The following is an 18224-nucleotide window of genomic DNA, read 5'->3' as shown; positions in this document are numbered from 1 at the left end:
TCATAATTTTAGCCACATAGTAACGAATAGAAAATTTCAGTGAATAGCCCCTCGATGCGCTACCTTTAAGTGTGATATAATGATTACTAGTCATCCTAACTTCAATTAATTTTCTTCTGTTATAATTATAATAGTGCGACACAAATTGGAAACTTGCGCACCCTTTAAAAGTGCAAAAATGATTAATCGTATCGCATAAGAACAGAAAATCAGACTGATTGGTCACTCAATGCGCTATCTTTAACTGTGCAAAAATGATTACCCGTAATCTAGCTGCATATCAATAATTTACCTCCCTTTATGATTTGTCATGCCTATATTTTTAGATCCAACTTTTGTTAAGAAATACATATCATTTTATAAATTCTCAGTTTTACTAATTACTCCCAAATGGTTACCTGCTCCCGGGTAGGTCCGAGAATCCTTTCTTACGCTTATTCCTATGGCGGTATCCTCAGTACTGGGCTTTTCAAAGAACCCCATTTTATTTTAGTCATTCATTCTCCCCATCTCTCTTTTGTGTCTACGAAAAATGTCCAAGCGAAAGTTTTTGGGTAGGGGTTAAACTGTACATATATCGGGTTAAGCATCTATATTTTCATTTTGTCGGTTCAGGCCATTTGAACTATATTTTCGAATGGTTCTGTTATCTTTTTGTATTATCTCTATACTTGGAAAGTTGGAACATTCGCGTCTTCGCGGTGCCACTTAATGGTACGTGGTACCTCTGATTAATTGCTCTCTCGGGACACATTTGGTGCCGAGAAATCTACTCCTCCCATCCCTGAACACAGAATTCTCTTATGCCCTTGGCCTTTGAGCAATGAGTGTATTGTGCGATGCTGGTGCAAACATGTCAAAGTGAAAGGTAAAGTCGTACTAACTTGTACCATCACGCTATACCCCTTAAGACTATTCTAAGAAAAGTCAATAAGAATAAGCATACCTAGCCTTATAACACATATTTTTGGTGGTCACGTGGACTACCAAACGGGAAACCTAGCGTGGTCCCCTAACGTTACTAAATAGAGACGAGCCCAAGGAAAAGGGGAGTCGCTGTGGGGCTGGTGGAATCGAACTCATAGATAGGTCGCCAAGGGATATTGAGCGTCTTTTGCTAAGCTTGAATATTTGTGATTTTTTTTTAATCTATTTATGATTGGAGGCAAAGTGAAATAGAATTTACTGTGCGTGATTATAGTAAATAATTAAACACGATCTATTAACGAGTTATTTGGCTAGTGGCTAGTGTTGCCTGCAGGGCTGCATCCAACCTTAAATAGCTTCACAAATAGGGCCCCGAGAAGACACAACTATCTATCTCTAACAGTGCAATGCGGATGCACTGTGAAAATATTAATGAACAAACAGTAAAATCTGTAGTTTTTTATGAACACACAAATTTATCATATTGCCTTACCTAAAACGAGAAATTTCATTCTCTCTTTAAAATTTCTCATACTTTAAGCAATGACTTTTCTAAGAATCCGAACTTTCTATACAATAAAAAGTTCGGGGTTTACACAAAGAAAGAACTCAAGTTGGGTGTTTTACTGAATTCTTTCTCTTTCAAACGCTTCTGGGCATAAGTTCATGTTAAAAATTTATAAGATGCGATATGTATGCATAAGTTTATGTTGTAAAGTTAAATGAGCGTTATGCGTTTGATCATTTTAGCATTGCAAAAGGTAACTCATCGAGAGTATAGAGTAATTTCGGTTGAGAGGGGGAGTGAACTGTGTATCCCCTACGTTAGTAGTATAGACCCACACTTCGTACCTCCGTAGGTGTAGAATGTAGGTGTAGAGTGTAGGTGTAGAATGTCAAGGTCACTGTGTCAACGACCTATGACGTCATTATGCCACGCCCACTTGGGAAACCCCGCGCGCCACCTGGCGGGGAACGCGCGCACCCCCTGGCGGTAGCGCGCCCCCTCGCGGGAAAACTCGCGCGCCCCCTCGCGGGGAAACCTGCGCGCCGCCTCGCGGGAAACTCGCGAAACACTGCGCGGGAAAACACCTGTCAGTCTCTTCTACAACTGTATCTGTGACGTCATTGGCGGGAAAACACCGCGCGCCGTCTATTGGGAAACACCTCTCATCTACAACTGTATCTGTGACGTCATTTATAAGAGACGAGAATGGATAGCTTTAAACTAAGGGTGGGCGAATACTCGTCTTTAACGAATAATTCGATCGAATATCGAGACGAATAACCGTCTCGGTATTCGTTTGAACCCATTTTTACTATTCGAACGAATATCGAATACTGACTTTACTATTCGATAAATATTCGACAACCCATTTCGCAAAGGGCCTAGGCCTAACTGAAAAACCTTTGGTTTTCTTCTGCTCCAAAATAGTGAATCCTGATTCGCTGATTCTCTATTGTGGGCTTTTTATGATGTCTCTAAGATTTGGACATTGCTATTGGTCGAATATGGGGATTTTTTTTTTGCTCCGTTTTATACAAAAACTGGCGACGTCATTTGGTGAAGCTACTATTAGTCAGAAATAGATACGCAATTTTAAACGCTTAGCGTTGGTTTAGGTTTAGTTATAGTTTGAGTTTGAGATTGAGAGATGATGTTTCTTTGTTCCTAATTCTCTCTGCTTTGTTCAAATGATCAATCTTTGTTCTTAGGGTGCTGATGCTTGAGTACAGTAGTTGTTTTAGTACAGTTGAGCGTGTAAGTACTTCAATTTAATTAATTTGATTTAATTTAATTTAACTAATTTGATTTATATTAATTATTATTATTGAACTAATCCTGTTTTTCATTGTTATAGGTTTAAATTTTGTTAGATGGATAATCTTAATAATATGATCATTCTTAGTTCATTGTATGGCAGAGTTTAGTCCAAGTTGAGTTGAGACTGTAAGTACTCTCCTCGTAATTAATGATTTGATTGTAATCAATTTGATTTATTTAATTTTTATTATTGAACTAATCGTGGTTTTCTTTGTGTAAGGTTTAAATTTAGTTGTAGTTCATCTGATGGTTAAAAAATGGTACCCATGAATCGTTCACTTCGTGGCTCCTCATTTTCAAAACGCAATGAAGATAAAGAGTTTGAAAGGAGCTCCAGTTCAACTGAAACTAGTTTTAGTAGTGCATCAGATGAAGAAGCTGATCAGTCTAGTGACTATTTTAAGTACCAAGATGTGTACAAAACGTTAAATATTTTCCATTAAAAATGTACTTTAAACTAAAAGCATAGTCATTTTCATTTCTGAATAAATATTATTTTTGTAAGAAGTGGGTACAACAGTAGGCCTTGGTATTCGACAAGTATTCGCGAATAGTAGGCCTATTATTCGCGAATAGTTAGGCCTACTATTCGACGAGTATTCGATAAGACTATATTTTCGTTAAGCCTAACTATTCGATATTCGATTAAAAAATCATTATTCGTCTCGGTATTCGATAAGAAAATTTTTGGGTATTTGATATTCGTCTCGATAGTAAAAAAGTGGTATTCGCCCACCCTTACTTTAAACGTACATTGCCAAGGGTTAATGATAGGTCTCTGCTGGAAGTTGCGCAATCCATTGTAATTTTTAGTTTGACTCAGAATTTCAACCTTTTTTCAAGGAGTTTATTTTGATTTTGTTATTGTTTTAATGGAAATTAAATGGTACACGTAAGTAACGTATATTATGGGGTGGCGGTAAAGTTTTATCATTTTTAAATAAAAATGTGGCAAGTTCATAGCGTAGCGGATAAAGTAGAGGTTTGGATCGGTAATGCCTAACTGGAAAAGGACTGATACGTGTGTAGAGTTATGCTTACAAAAGGAACAAAGATTTGACAACCCAAAAGGAATCAAATACCAGTACTTAGTTTCAAAATACAATCACAGAAAAGTAAGCGTGTGTAAATACTCTCCTTTCAAATCTGTCGTATTCAAAACAATTCACGTCTAATTTTTCTATTAGTATCGTACTAAAGCCAACGGTAGAGGCAGAGGCTACCCCGTTTACGGGTCAACACCAAACGTAAGGACTCGTCCTAACGTGTCTAAACCTAACCTACCTCCAAGTTATAACGTTATTACGTAAGTTGGCGAGAAGAAATTCCACCACAGAATTTGTATTAGTCTTAGACGTCGATATGATGCCCAACTATAACCTCCACGAAATGTTCCTGGAAAAATAGGCTCTTTCTCGAATCTCGAAATGAAAGAAATAGCCCAAATACCCAAGGATAAAACGGACAACGTTTGGAAATGATGGACGCCCACCTCTTTTACATCGCGCTTTGTTGGAAATGTCAGAAACATATTGACTACGAAGCCTGGTATAAAGAACCAATGACTAATAAGTTAGCTGTCATTTTTGAAGTCTTGTGGAGAGATCCTTGGGAACCTTTCTTCTTCAGCAGAAATTCAGCGCCTTATCATGATGAAAGGTTTGGACAATATGGCTTTAATTTAAAAGTCATGTAAGACCAAGATACCACCGTGTGTAGAAAGAAGAAACCATCGATAACTAACCCATTGATTGATATCTTTGTAGGTTTGCGAATTACACGTTGTAGGATACAAATTTTCAGTTTTAAATAACGCTTTTGTCATCCATAAGGGTCTGAAAACGGCCAACTCATTCCATAAAGAAAAGGATACCGATCAAGAAAAGAACCGTATCTTATTTCGACAGTTCAAAACTGAACTAAAGGAAAATTATCCAGACTCCTCCAGGAGGTGCTACTGATCTCGAAGCTTCCATTTACATGAAAAATATAAAACTTACAAAAAGAAGTAATTTATCAGGTTAGTTTTAAAGAGTAAGTAGAAAGAAAATCAAATCTACCTTACATTGTGTATAAAAACAATGGTCCCGGAAGCTTTGGAACAGATTTTGGTTGTTATGAAAAAACTCTCTCCATTGAGGAACTCTATTTAGGTAATATAGGAGTTAAATTAATGTAAAAATTTGTATTTTAAAATAGTGATTTTGCTCATAAACATGCATTGGTTTTGAAAAGTAATCCAAATGTACCTTTTCATACTTTGGACCTATCAAATAACCTAATAGAAGATAAAGGTAATATATTTTCTAATTAGAACTATACTTAATAATTTAAAGTGTTTAGCACAAAATTGATATTTTTAACACAAAACATTAAGGAAAAAAAAATTGGTTTACAAAATTCCGAGCTTCTAATATGAAATTCGTCCCGGAAGCTTTGGAACAGATTTTGGCTATTATGAAAAAAAATTGACTCCATTGAGGAATTTAGATAGAATATGAGTTAAATGTTTTACATTCGTACAAGTTGTTCTTATAATTAATGTAATTGCGTGATTTAATGTAAAGATTTGTATTTGAAAATAGGGATTTTGCTCATAAACTTGCATTGGCTTTGATAAGTAATCCAAATGTACCTTTTCATACTTTGGACCTATCAAATAAGCTAATAGAAGATAAAGGTAATATATTTACTAACGAAAAAAGAAATATCAAAGACAAATAAATAACAACAATAGCTCTTCATTGTATTTCTTAATGAAATATCTCTTGTCAATTAATTGTAAAGAAAAACAGAAAATAAACGTTACCAATAAACATTGTGGTGAACTTTTTATGAGGATATTATTTCTGCATTTTTCATAATAATGTAATGCCTATCTGTACGAGGTTGAATTCAGGGTTCGTACAAACCTGGGAAACTGGGAAAACTAAGCCAAATAAATAACTTACTTTTACTGTAGTTTAGTGTGTTTTGTTGTAATTTAAGTGAATTTTAGACTGTTTTTTTGCAGTTTTAGTGTGCTTTGGTGCGTTTTATTGTAGTTTTATTGTACTTTTAGAGTGTTGTATTGTGTTTTACTGTATTTTATTGTAGTTTTATTGTACTTTTAGTGTATTTTATTGTGTTTTACTGTGTTTTATTGTAGTTTTATTGTACCTTAGTGTATTTTATTGTACTTTTAGAGTGTTTTATTGCGTTTTACTGTGTTTTATTGTTCTTTTAGTGTATTTTATTGTGTTTTACTGTGTTTTATTATAGTTTTATTGTACTTTTAGTGTATTTTATTGTGTTTTACTGTGTTTTATTGTAGTTTTCTTGTACCTTAGTGTAGTTTTAGAGTGTTTTATTGTAGTTTTAGTGTATTTCAGTGTATTTTGTTGTAATTTAATTTATTTGTCATAAATTCACAAAGTTTCTGTAAGACTCAATATCATATTGATCATAATAATACTTGGAACAAAGTATTTAGTTTATTATTAGATTATTTAGTTTATTATTATTATTAGTTTATTTAGTTTATTATTATTATTAGTTTTTGCAATTGTATCTAATTGTAGTTAGGCCAAAATTAGAATATTGCTCTTTAATATGGGGTGGAAGTTCAAATAGTGTCATTATGAAAATGGAGAGAGTACAGCGAAAATTTATACAATTGATGAATCGATATTTTCTCAAAAACGATACTTACAACTACCTAAATATGTTACATAGGTATAATATTCTTACTATAGAATACAGATTAAAATATGCAGAAATAATGTTTTTATATAACATATTCAGTAACAAAATTAATTGCATAGAATGCACTTCTCCCTTAAACTTGAAAGTAAATAATAAACAGACAAGATATAAAGACCTATTCTATATTCCTAATAAACCTAGACTCCATACAATTAAAAGAGCCCAGCAAACTGCCAATAAATACTGTCAGGAGCTAGATATCTTTTGCTATAAAACCAAAAAACTAAAGACTGATTTGAAATCAATTTTAATTAAAAGCCAATCGGAATAAGCTAGAAAATTGTTATGTAATTACTTTTAATTATTCGCATAAAATTTGACAGATGCATAGTATATTTGCTGTTGTATTAATTTAACTTATACTTTACTGGATTTTATGTTATTCCTGCATACATGTTTTTATCTCTTAATTTATCCCTTTATTTTATCTCTTTATCTTGTTTTATAAAATGTGTAATTAATATATGACGTCAATTTAAATCTAATGTAACACTTTGTATATCTGTGAAAAGTGCGAAAGCATGTTGTTATATAGAGGTAATAAACAGTGAATTGAATTGAATTATTATTATTAGATTATTTAGTTTATTATTATTAGTTATTTAGTTTATTATTATTAGTTATATAGTTTTTTATATAGACATTAAAAATCTATTTCATTTCATTATTATTATTAGTTTGCTCGTTCGCTGGTTCCTTTCGCGATTAAATTGCGGTTTTTTGCCCTTTCCGTTATATAAACACCTCCGCTAAAGGTAATTAAACTTTTCTCGACCTTAATTGCCTTTATTTTGGTTTTTTTTACGTGTTTTCCTCCGGTACTGACGGTCGCGGTTTGCCAGAGTGTGAGCCGGGTTTTCCGCCGGACTCGCTCCGTGGGATAATGGTATAACCTTATTTCAGACGTCACTAAAACGGGTTTTTTCACGTCGCGTCGTCTGTTACACGCGATTTTCGTGGTATTGTGCCTCTTTTTGTGGGTTTAAATGCCTCCGCCTAAGGACCCGTGCGTCTGCTGTGGCCAGCCTCTTTTTGGGAAGCAGAAGCGTACGCAATGCGCTGCTGGGTGCCATAGACAAGCACATGCTACTTGCTGCGCGACTTCCTTTACATGCAAGGAATGTAAAGCGTCTAAGAAAGCTGCCCGTATGAGTACTTCGTCCAATACTTCGACTCTGGGGGAAGTTTCCATCGTCCCAGCTACTACTGGGGAAAAGGCCTTAACATTAAACGAGGTCCATGACGCTCTCAACCATCTTCTGCGTTCTGATAGCTTAACCCGAGAGCCCGACTCTATCCTGGATGTTATATTACATAAATTGGACAATACACAGTCGCTGGTAATTAACTTGCAAACCAATATCGATAAACTAGAGAAACGTGTTGATTCCCTGGAACGAGAAAATGCCAGATTGAAACAATCTTTATCTGCACGACCTCCAGAGTTTCCTCCGATTGCTGGTTCTGTTGGGTTTCGTGTTACACCGTCCTTAGCCAACCGGCCACTACCCTTTCCGGTTAACAATAATGCTACCATTGCCATGAACTTACTTCCGGAAGATTCAAATGCCTCTTCCGCTAGACCATAGCGCCGTTTAGCTTCGCGTAAGGATTTTGTTTCGGGATCTTCCCTAAATTCCAAAGTCAAGGTGGCACCGCGCCGGGAACGTGTTACCAAACGGGCTCTATTTATAAGCCGCTTGGACGAAGACTTGATATCCCAAGTTTTGAAGGACACGTTGCTTGAGGAAGCGGGTATTCAGTCCGCTAAATGTATCCGTCTACGCACAAAACATCCGAACGCTAGACACTCCTCCATTTATGTTACCTGTGATGATCAATCCGAGTTTGATCACTTGCGCGATCCTGCTATATGGCCTGTTGATTGCTTAATAATGGACTTCTATGGTGTACCCAAGGACGACCATAAACATAGTTCTGAGCTTGAAGTCGACACCTCCATTCCGGTGCAGGTCACAGATAACCCGTCCGATAATCAAGATGATTGAAGTACATTTTTCTTACCAAAACGTGCGAGGCTTAAGAACTAAATCTGATGAATTTTTCAATAACGTAATTGTCAATGATCTAGTATAATCTGTTTAACCGAAACTTGGCTAAATGATACCCATTTTAGCCTAGATTATTTTCCTATAGAATATTCTGTTTTTCGCGCGGATCGCCCTGATCCAGAGTTTCTTAATGTTAGAGGTGGAGGTGCCCTGATTGCAATAAAGACGTCCTATGTGTGTACCAGGCGTCGGGATTTGGAGGTCGCTGACGAATGTGTGTTCCTTGAGGTAAAGGTGGACAATGATTCCACATTAATTCTTGGTTGTGGCTATTTCCGTCCTTCAACCACGGACACCCAATATCAGCAATACGCGTCCACTTTAATTGAAAAACTTAGAAATTTTGAAGGGAACATATTACTTCTTGGAGACTTCAACCTCCCTGGTGTTGACTGGGATCTTTGTGGCACTCAGGGCTGCTCCCATAGTACTAGATTAAAATCGTCGCATATTTTGGATCTCTGCTATGAACTAAATTTAAACCAAATTAACAAGCCTGTTGGTGACAGTAACTTACTAGATCTATGTTTCACTAATATTAATGGTCTGACACTCTCTAAATTATCTGACCCGTTTGTGCCTGTAGACCATTTTCATCCTCCGTTCACGGTCTCGCTTTGTGCAGATTTCTCAACTCCAGTCTCTCAAACTGCGCCAGGCTATAACTTTAGCAAAGCTGACTATTATCAACTCTACTGTTGCGTTAGGGATTTTGACTGGTCACTTGTTTACAATTCTCAGGATGTTATTTTTTGTGTCAAAACCCTAACACACTGCATAACTAGTGCTATGGTAGATTCCATTCCCCTAAAGCCCCCTCGTTTGCACTCTAAATTTCTGCTTTGGTACTCTAGTGAGCTCCAAAAGGCTATTAAAACTAAAAAATATTTTTATAAAAAGAAAAAGCGCACTGGTGTCTCGGCGGACATAGACAGCTATCGGTCATGTCGTGTTCAAGTTAGGAAACTCCTTGATCGCGACAAGTCCATTGTGGCTCGCCTGGTTTGCCGAGACGCTGTAGCCCATCCCAAAAAATTTTGGCGTTTGGTAATAACAATTTAAAATCACGGGACAACACCATTTCTTTGAAAATGGGCTCAAAATTCATATCCGATTCTGATGAATTGGGACGTACATTCGTTGAACATTTTTCAAACATTGCCCTTGATAAAACCCCACCCGGCACAAAGTACGAAATGGACACTAGTAGTTTGGTAACCGATACCTAAAGTGATCAGGCCATTTCTCAAGCTGATATTTATCAAGCTATTATGAAACTACCAACTAAGTTTTCCACTGGTGTTGACCAAATTCCTTCTTTATTGTAAAAGATTGTGGGGACTTGCTTCTGCCAGTCCTGGAGCATATCTTTAATTTATCCATCCGACAGCAGTGCTTTCCTGACTTCTGGAAAAGGGCTGTTGTTGTGCCAGTTTTTAAATCTGGTGCGTCCAGTGACGTCAAAAACTACCGTCCCATATCGTTACTTTGTGTCTTGGCCAAGGTTTTCGATCGCGTCATGCACCAACATTTACAACGTTGGTTTAGTTTTTTGCCTAACAATTGTCAACATGGCTTTGTCCCTGGCAGAGGAGTGGATACTAACCACGTCGCCTTTTTAGACTGTGTCGCCCCCCAGGTTGAGGGTCAGGGTCAGGTAGACGTGATTTTCCTCGACCTGGCCAAGGCCTTCGATCGAGTCTCTCACAATTACCTTGGAGATAAACTGGAAGCACTCGGTTTGTCTGGAAATATTTTGGCTTGGATTAAACACTATTTGGTTGGTCGTGTCAACGTTCTGAAATGTAATTCGAAAATTACTACCGTTACGTATGGTGTTTCCTGCGGCGTTCCCCAAGGCTCGTCGTTGGGGCCCCTGTTATTTAATATTTACCTCTACGATTTGCAATTTTCGATTCGACATTCTAACTTATTACAACTAGCAGACGACAATAAACTTTCCAAAATTATCAACACTAAATTTGACAGCCAGCTGTTACAGCAGGACCTTGACGCGATTGACGGGTGGTGCTCCCGCAACAACCTCGCAGTTAATCCAACCAAGTCTATTCACGTGTCATTCACTAGGCGGGTCTCTCGCGAGATACAAAATTCTTATTCGGTATCCAAGGCTATTATACCATGTAAAACGTCTGTTAAGGACCTGGGTATGCTATTCGACCGCGGTCTATATTACAAGGACCACATAACCAGGACGGCTGGTTTGTGTCGACGGACTCTTTCAGTTAGTTCGTTGAACACTGTCACAAATACTTTCTGTCCCATGAACCCTATGATTACCCTAAGTTACTTGAAACTCTGAATTTAAAATCTATTTCTTACCTATGCCAAATTAATGATTTCAAATTTGTATATAAATTAATTCACAACCATTTAAACTTACCAAACTTATTAGTAAATCTGAACTTCCATGTTCCTAGTGTAACAAGAATTCGAAAGACATTTTCTAGCCCTAAGAGAACACTGAATCCCTTAAACCGTATGCAGGCTAGCGTAAACGCTTTTAATCACCAATTCGACATCTTCTCAATGAAATTTAGTCATATTAATTAGGCATAATTATAGTATCTAACCTGATTAAATCGAGCACATATAGCGATGTATGTTATTATAATATGTATATTGTATGTCTTTTCTTTGTTATTTGTCATTTATTTTAATTTATTTTTAATTATTTTTTTTTTCAATGTGTATATTCTCGTGGGCCAATAGGCTTTTTATATACACAATAAACTTTCATTCATTCATTCATTCATTATTATTAGTTTATTTAGTTTATTATTATTATTAGATTATTTAGTTTATTATTATCATCCCGGACCCGAACGAGTAAGTCGCACTTATTTTAGCTCCCGTTAAGCCTCGGCTTGGCTGTAAAACGTTACTAAACTGACTAAGGCTTAGTAAGTCGATAATAAATTTTAAAAGTCGATAATAAATAAATATTAAAATTTTAAAAGCTATTTTATTTTATTTTAAATGAGTTTTAACATGGCTTTGTTTCAATAAGTAATTGCCAACGGACATAGTTTCAAGTGAAGAAATAAATGGTTTTGAAATTGTGAAATCAATCTCGCGACGTGGGTAGTAGGCTTAACAACAACTGGAAAATCGTTTTCGACACTCAGCATACTGAATTGAAGTATACTGAATTCGCGCTGCTGTATCGGAACAACTCAAGACGATCATGGCACCATATGGTTTCCCCTGTCCCAAGTGTAAAGGTAATGTGCATGGTAAGCAAGGAACTTATCAATGTGCGTACTGCCCAAACAAAGTCCACAAAACTTGTCTTGATATTACGAGCGACACGGACCACGATTCAAATGCATTTAGTTGCGGGGAATGTCAAGCTATAGCTAGTCATGAAAAAACAGCGACTCCCTCAAGCAATAATTGCGGCCGCATCTCAGAAGGCAAGTTAAAACTTTCACTCTCACAGCCATTACCAAACGACAATAAAAGCAAAATCACAACTGTAAAATGTAACAATACAAAGAAGATGACGGAAAACACTGTAAAACCAGCTGGAAAGGCCATAACTGATCATCTAACAAGTATGCTACCAGGACTTATCCGTGAAGCACTAAAGGAATACATACTCACGGCATCGACCATAACAGAAGAAATTCAGTCTATGAAAGTTGAACAAGGACAAATTATAAATGAAATATGTTGCCTCAAGAATATAATGGGACACAAGTCAGACAATACTGATAATAATACCCGATATCAGTACTGTATGGACACAATTGGGGCGCTCAGGAAAGAAATCGCTGTGGTAACCGAACAGAACATAGAGATTAAGCAAGATGTTGAAGTCACCAAAGCACTCTGTTCAAAGATTGATGTCATCTGCGAGGTCCAAAGCAACATTAAAGATAATATTGGAAATATGTTTCACACGGAATTACCAAAGATGGGGAAAAAAGTGCAAGAAGTCTTTACATTGGCCGAAACAAATCAATCCACTGTAGAAAAGGTTGAAATGCAGCAATTATCAATAAAGAATTCCGTGAAGGAATTACATACTGGGATTGTAACTCGAAGTACTTCTGAAATCACTGGTCAAGAGAAAATGCCAGATGAAAACAGAAAACTAGATGATATCCATAAAGGGCTGAGAGATTTGATGACACACAACTCAATAATAACAGGGCAAATGAGCATTATAGACCAAAAGGTAGACAAATTAAACCAAGAGAAGGAGAACACCAAACTGAAATATTCCTTCAAAGATGCAGCTTCAAAGAACCTAAAGACAAAAACAACCACAATCGAGCCTCCTGGGTATGCGAAAAGCAAAACCATGAAAACTGTGAAAACTATACCAACCTTTGGGAAGAACACAGAAACTACAATTAAAGCGATACATCCGGAAGGGACAAAAATATTAAGGAAGCAAGCACTATTTGTTACGCGTATGGACCCAAAAATAACAGCAGATACGCTAAGGAACTGGTTGTGTAGCGAATATTCACTCAATTCCATCATCACCACGCGCTTGAAAACTAACTACCCTACGTATGCTTCATTTCATGTCGCGGCAAGTAACGCGGAATTCGACATTATCAATGATCCCTCACTTTGGCCGGCAAACTCGATTATCTCCAAATTCAAAGGATGGCTGCGAAATAGCCGCAAGTATAACGAACATGAGGACCAAATAGCTGAGGAAACGTACCAAGCAGAACTGAACCAAAGTATAGTCGAAGTGGGAAGTGAATCAGTCAAGGAACAAGCTGCAACGATAGAGGATAATCAGACACATGTAAAAGAACTTTACTCAGTAGAAGAAGAAACAGTCTAGAAGGGAACAGCACCAAAACAACATGCTGGTTAAATAGTAGCTCCATCATTATTAACCATGAACAAAAATACAAATAATATAAGAACCCAGAACCTGAAAAATAACGAAAGTTACTCCCTAACCATAAAATACCAGAATGTGAGGGGTTTAAGGACCAAGCAAGATGACTTACTATCCAGCTTATGCCAGACACAACCAGCCCTAGTCTGCCTTACAGAAACCTTCCTAAACTCAACTCATTTTGACGTCGACTTCATACCAAGAAATATGACGGCATACCGTTCAGATCGCATACAACAAAAAAGAGGAGGTGGTTCCATAATAATTGCCGACAATAAGCTAAACATCACGAGAAGAAAGGATCTAGAGCTTCGAGATGAGTGCGTTTGGGTCGAAATCCACAACGGTCCCGGAAATAAAATCTTAGTTGGTAATCACTATTTTGCACCTAATGTCCCACTGGCCGATTATGAAGTTTATCTCAACGAAGTAAAGATAAAATTATACCAGTACTCTGGAAACATAATCATACTGGGTGATTTTAATCTGCCCAAAGTAGACTGGCAGAATCACACTACCGATCTCTGCAACGGGATGGTAAAACCCAAAACGAATTTGGTACTGGAATTTTGTAGTGTCTTAAATTTATATCAATTTAATGAAGAGAAGAATGGCTCTGGAAATACACTAGATCTAGTACTGACCAACATTGAAGATACAAGGGCGCAGAAAGACAATACCTATCTAATCGAACCAGATATTTTTCACCCACCGCTCTTAATTGTGGTTGGTCTACGTGATGAAATGACGGTCGAAAATGACAGCTATAATACTGAAAACCCTATTAAATACAATTACGCAAAAGGGGACTATAAACTGCTATACAGGATACTTAATGGCAAAGATTGGGCTGCGATTTTGAACACAAGAGAGGTGAATGTTGGAGTAGCAATGCTGGAAACAACCCTCAAGTCGGCAATGGAACAATGTATTCCGCCATCCGCTAAAACTAAAGGTTGTAGCCACTTTCCGCATTGGTTCTCTCCCGAATTGCGAAAAGTTCTTGGGAGAAAACTATATTATCACCGGAAGTTTCGAAGAAAAAGAATCCACAGGATTTAAATCTCTACAAAGAACTTCGAAGAGAAGCTCGAAAACTCTTAATTAGGGACCGCTTGAAGTATGGACCCTACTTAGTGAGAAGCCCGAAAAGATATGGAGCTACACCAAAGAAAGGACTAACCCTAGACAAAAAGAAAAAACTATACTTACCAACGAGAATGAAGAACTAATCATCAAAAACAGTGTGATCGCAAAAATATTTCGTGACCAATTCTTAAATCTGAACGAACCAACACATGGCGATGATAGACCGCAAAATGAAGTCCTACCCGAAATCCCAATCACTACTGATACACTCTCAATTATCACCATAAACGCAGGCCAGGTGAAAATGGCAATAAAGAAACTGAAAAATAAGAAATCTACGGGTCTCGATAATATACCCGCCTTTATCATTAAGGGATGTAATGATAGTCTAATTACTCCTATGGTACATCTCTTTAATTTATCAATAAGTACAGGGATATTCCCGGAAAGATGGAAATACTCAATATTATTGCCAATACACAAAAAGGGAAACAAAAGACTGGCAACGAACTATAGACCAATCTCATTGATATCAAACATATCCAAAGTATTTGAAATAGTAGTTCATGAAATACTAAGCAGCTGGTTTAAGCCAATGTTATCAAAATATCAACATGGATTCTGTCCAAAACGCTCAACCACAACGAACCTTGTATCGTTCCTCAATTACATGGCCCCCAGAATTGAAAATAGAGGACAAGTTGACACAATTTTTATGGACCTGAGTAAAGCATTTGACCGTATGGATCATCCTATCCTGCTTAAAAAACTGGAATTATACGGACTAAGAGGAAACATAATCAATTGGATGAGAAGCTATCTAAGCAAGAGAACGAACATAATAAAAGTCAACAATATTCTCACCAACGTGTCTTTCCAAACAATAAGAGGGGTTCCACAGGGCTCCTCACTAGGACCTCTGCTTTTTGTCATTTTTATAAACGACTTGCACAACATAAATATCAATAGCGAGATAAGGGCGTACGCCGACGACAACAAAATATTTAAAGAAATCAACAATATTGACGATTGCCTTCTGCTAAACAAAGACCTAAAAGAAATTGACGATTGGGGGAAAAGAAATAAGCTTCCACTCAACTCGGACAAAACTTTTGTAGTTAGTTTCAGTAGAAAAACAAATATTACGCATTATAAATACAACCTCAACAAAGAACCGATTAAGCGTGTTAGCTTTATTACGGATTTAGGAATACTATTAGATAATAAACTTTATTTTACAAAATACATTGAACAACTGAGGGGTACTAGCTTAAGAAGACTATATATAATATTAAGAATAGCCCGAAACCTAAAATGTGGGAAAATATTCAGAATGCTGTACCTCGCGGTTGTCAGATCCAAAGTGGAATATTGCAACACCATATGGGGCGGTTGCTCCCAGCATAACAACAAACAAGTTGAGAGAATACAGAGAAAATTTATAGAATGCTACACTAAATACTTCTTTCTACAAAGAGACAACAGCTATGATGAAAATCTAGGATTCCTTAATATGCTAACTATAAAGAACAGAACAAAGCAATCGGAAATGCTTCTTATACATGGACTAATGCACCATAGGATAGACTCTACTGAGCTACTAGAACAAATCAATTTTAAGATTCCAAACAACACAAGAAAAAGTGAAAGCTTTATGGTTAAAAAACTATCAAGAGTAAATCCATTAGTACGCTCCCAAATAACGTGTAATGAAATCATACAAGATATTGATTTATTCGATAATAACAAAAATAGATTAAAAATAAATTTCAAAGCATTTTATGTTAAACAATGTATCTAGGACAATTTTAAAGGTTAACTTTAATGTCACAAAAGCATAGTTTTATCTATATCAGACTTCACTGTCGCAGCCTCTTATCTTAACGTTATATTTTATTTTATTGTATTTTATTGTACTATTATTATGATTATTTTTTTTTTTTTTTTTTTTCTCGTTAGGCCTTTCTTTGGATGTTTAGGAATAAATTAATATAATGACGCCAATTTTAACCTGTAACTCTATGAAAAGTACAATATGTATGTTGATTTGCAGGAAATAAAATTCAATTCAATTCAATTCAATTATTATTAGATTATTTAGTTTATTATTATTAGTTTATTTATTTTATTATTATTATTAGTTTATTATTATTATTAGATTATTTAGTTTATTATTATTATTAGATTATTTAGTTTATTATTATTATTAGATTACACGTGACTTTCACGAGAAGGTTTTGTCGCGAGGTGCATTCTTCATATAGTGTTAACGGCGCGGTAATTACGCAAAAATTGCAAGTAAATGTCTTGGGAGTTATTTTTGATAGGGGACTATTTTTTCGCGAGAAAATAGCCAATTGTGTAAATCGCTGTAGGCGGACGCTAGCTGTCTGTTATAAACTATCACGCTCACTTAAGTCATTACATCATTTTAGAATTTTGTACCTTAGTCTAGTGCGCTCTCGTGCCCTGTATGGTGCTCTGGTATGGGGAGGGTGTAGCCTGTACCTTCGCACTCGTATAGAAGGAATACAAAGAAAGTTCGTTGAATACGTTCATAGTTTTTTTTCTAAGTCATTTACCTTATAATTACGAATCCCTTTTAAATGAACTAAACCTTAAGTCCTTGGAATACACCATCAAAATTAACGATGTTAAATTTTTATTCAAGTTAGTTCGTAATATTATACCATTGAGTGAATTGTTAGTCAAACTATATTTTCTAGTCCCTAAAAGTCTGCGACGGACTCAAACGTTTTATGTCAAGAACGGTAAACTTGATCCCATGCAACGTATGCAACGACATTATAATTCTTTTAGTAGTACTTTAGATTTGTTCTGCATGCATTTCAAAGATATTCGATAAATAAATATAAAAGTTTGAAATCGCGACATATATGTTAAAAAAGTATACTATTTTAACAAAGTATGTAATTAATGTTTCGGCACAATTGACATGTTTTTTCATTGTATTGCACTGTATGTAAATTGTACAAACCTGTGTATATTCTCGTGAACCCTCGCGGTTTTTTGTATACACAATAAACAATCCTTTCATTTCATTTCATTTATTTAGTTTATTATTATTATTAGATTATTTAGTTTATTATTATTATTAGATTATTTAGTTTATTATTATTATTAGATTATTTAGTTTATTATTATTATTAGATTATTTAGTTTATTATTATTATTAGATTATTTAGTTTATTATTATTATTAGATTATTTAGTTTATTATTATTATTAGATTATTTAGTTTATTATTATTATTAGATTATTTAGTTTATTATTATTATTAGATTATTTAGTTTATTATTATTATTATTATATTATTTAGTTTATTATTATTAGATTATTTAGTTTATTATTATTATTATTAGTTTATTTAGTTTATTATTATTATTAGTTTATAACCCTATCATCGTAACACCACAATGAAGAAGATATCAATGGCGTACCAAAACGTTCGTGGTTTACGGACCAAATCAGTTGAATTTTTTAGGAACATTGTTACACAAGATATCGATATAATTTGTTTAACGGAAACTTGGCTAAATAATACACATTTTACAAATGACTACTTTCCCAATAACTACACCGTATATCGTGCTGATCGTCCAGATCTTGATTTTACTAACGTCCGTGGTGGTGGCTCTTTAATTGCCATTAAGCGG

At 35.6% G+C, this 18224-nt stretch overlaps 1 protein-coding gene across 1 annotated transcript; it reads left to right on the top strand.

The window, feature by feature from the left end:
* The first annotated feature begins 13666 nt into the window (after positions 1–13666).
* Positions 13667–17414, top strand: LOC149716515 (uncharacterized). The gene is made up of 3 exons (XM_089844885.1): positions 13667–14458; positions 14568–16223; positions 17073–17414. The coding sequence occupies exons 1-3, from the start codon at positions 13667–13669 to the stop codon at positions 17412–17414; spliced, it is 2790 nt and encodes a 929-aa protein (XP_089701011.1).
* Positions 17415–18224: the final 810 nt, after the last annotated feature.

This window comes from Phalangium opilio, unplaced genomic scaffold (genome assembly GCF_054372755.1).
Source record: "Phalangium opilio isolate 3A_F unplaced genomic scaffold, DU_Popi_V2 ptg000009l_1, whole genome shotgun sequence".
Classification (NCBI taxonomy): Eukaryota; Metazoa; Arthropoda; class Arachnida; order Opiliones; family Phalangiidae; genus Phalangium; species Phalangium opilio.
The sequence above is the reverse complement of the archived record's forward strand: the minus strand, read 5'-3'. Positions and strand labels throughout refer to the sequence as shown.

Bases quoted from the DNA above. Each gene is read 5' to 3' on its own strand.
- LOC149716515 (XM_089844885.1), top strand. From the start codon at position 13,667: ATGACGGCATACCGTTCAGATCGCATACAACAAAAAAGAGGAGGTGGT. The intron at 14,459-14,567 runs GTTCTTGGGAGA...ACTCTTAATTAG, and splicing joins TCTCTCCCGAATTGCGAAAA to GGACCGCTTGAAGTATGGAC. The intron at 16,224-17,072 runs GTAAATCCATTA...GCACTCGTATAG, and splicing joins TGGTTAAAAAACTATCAAGA to AAGGAATACAAAGAAAGTTC.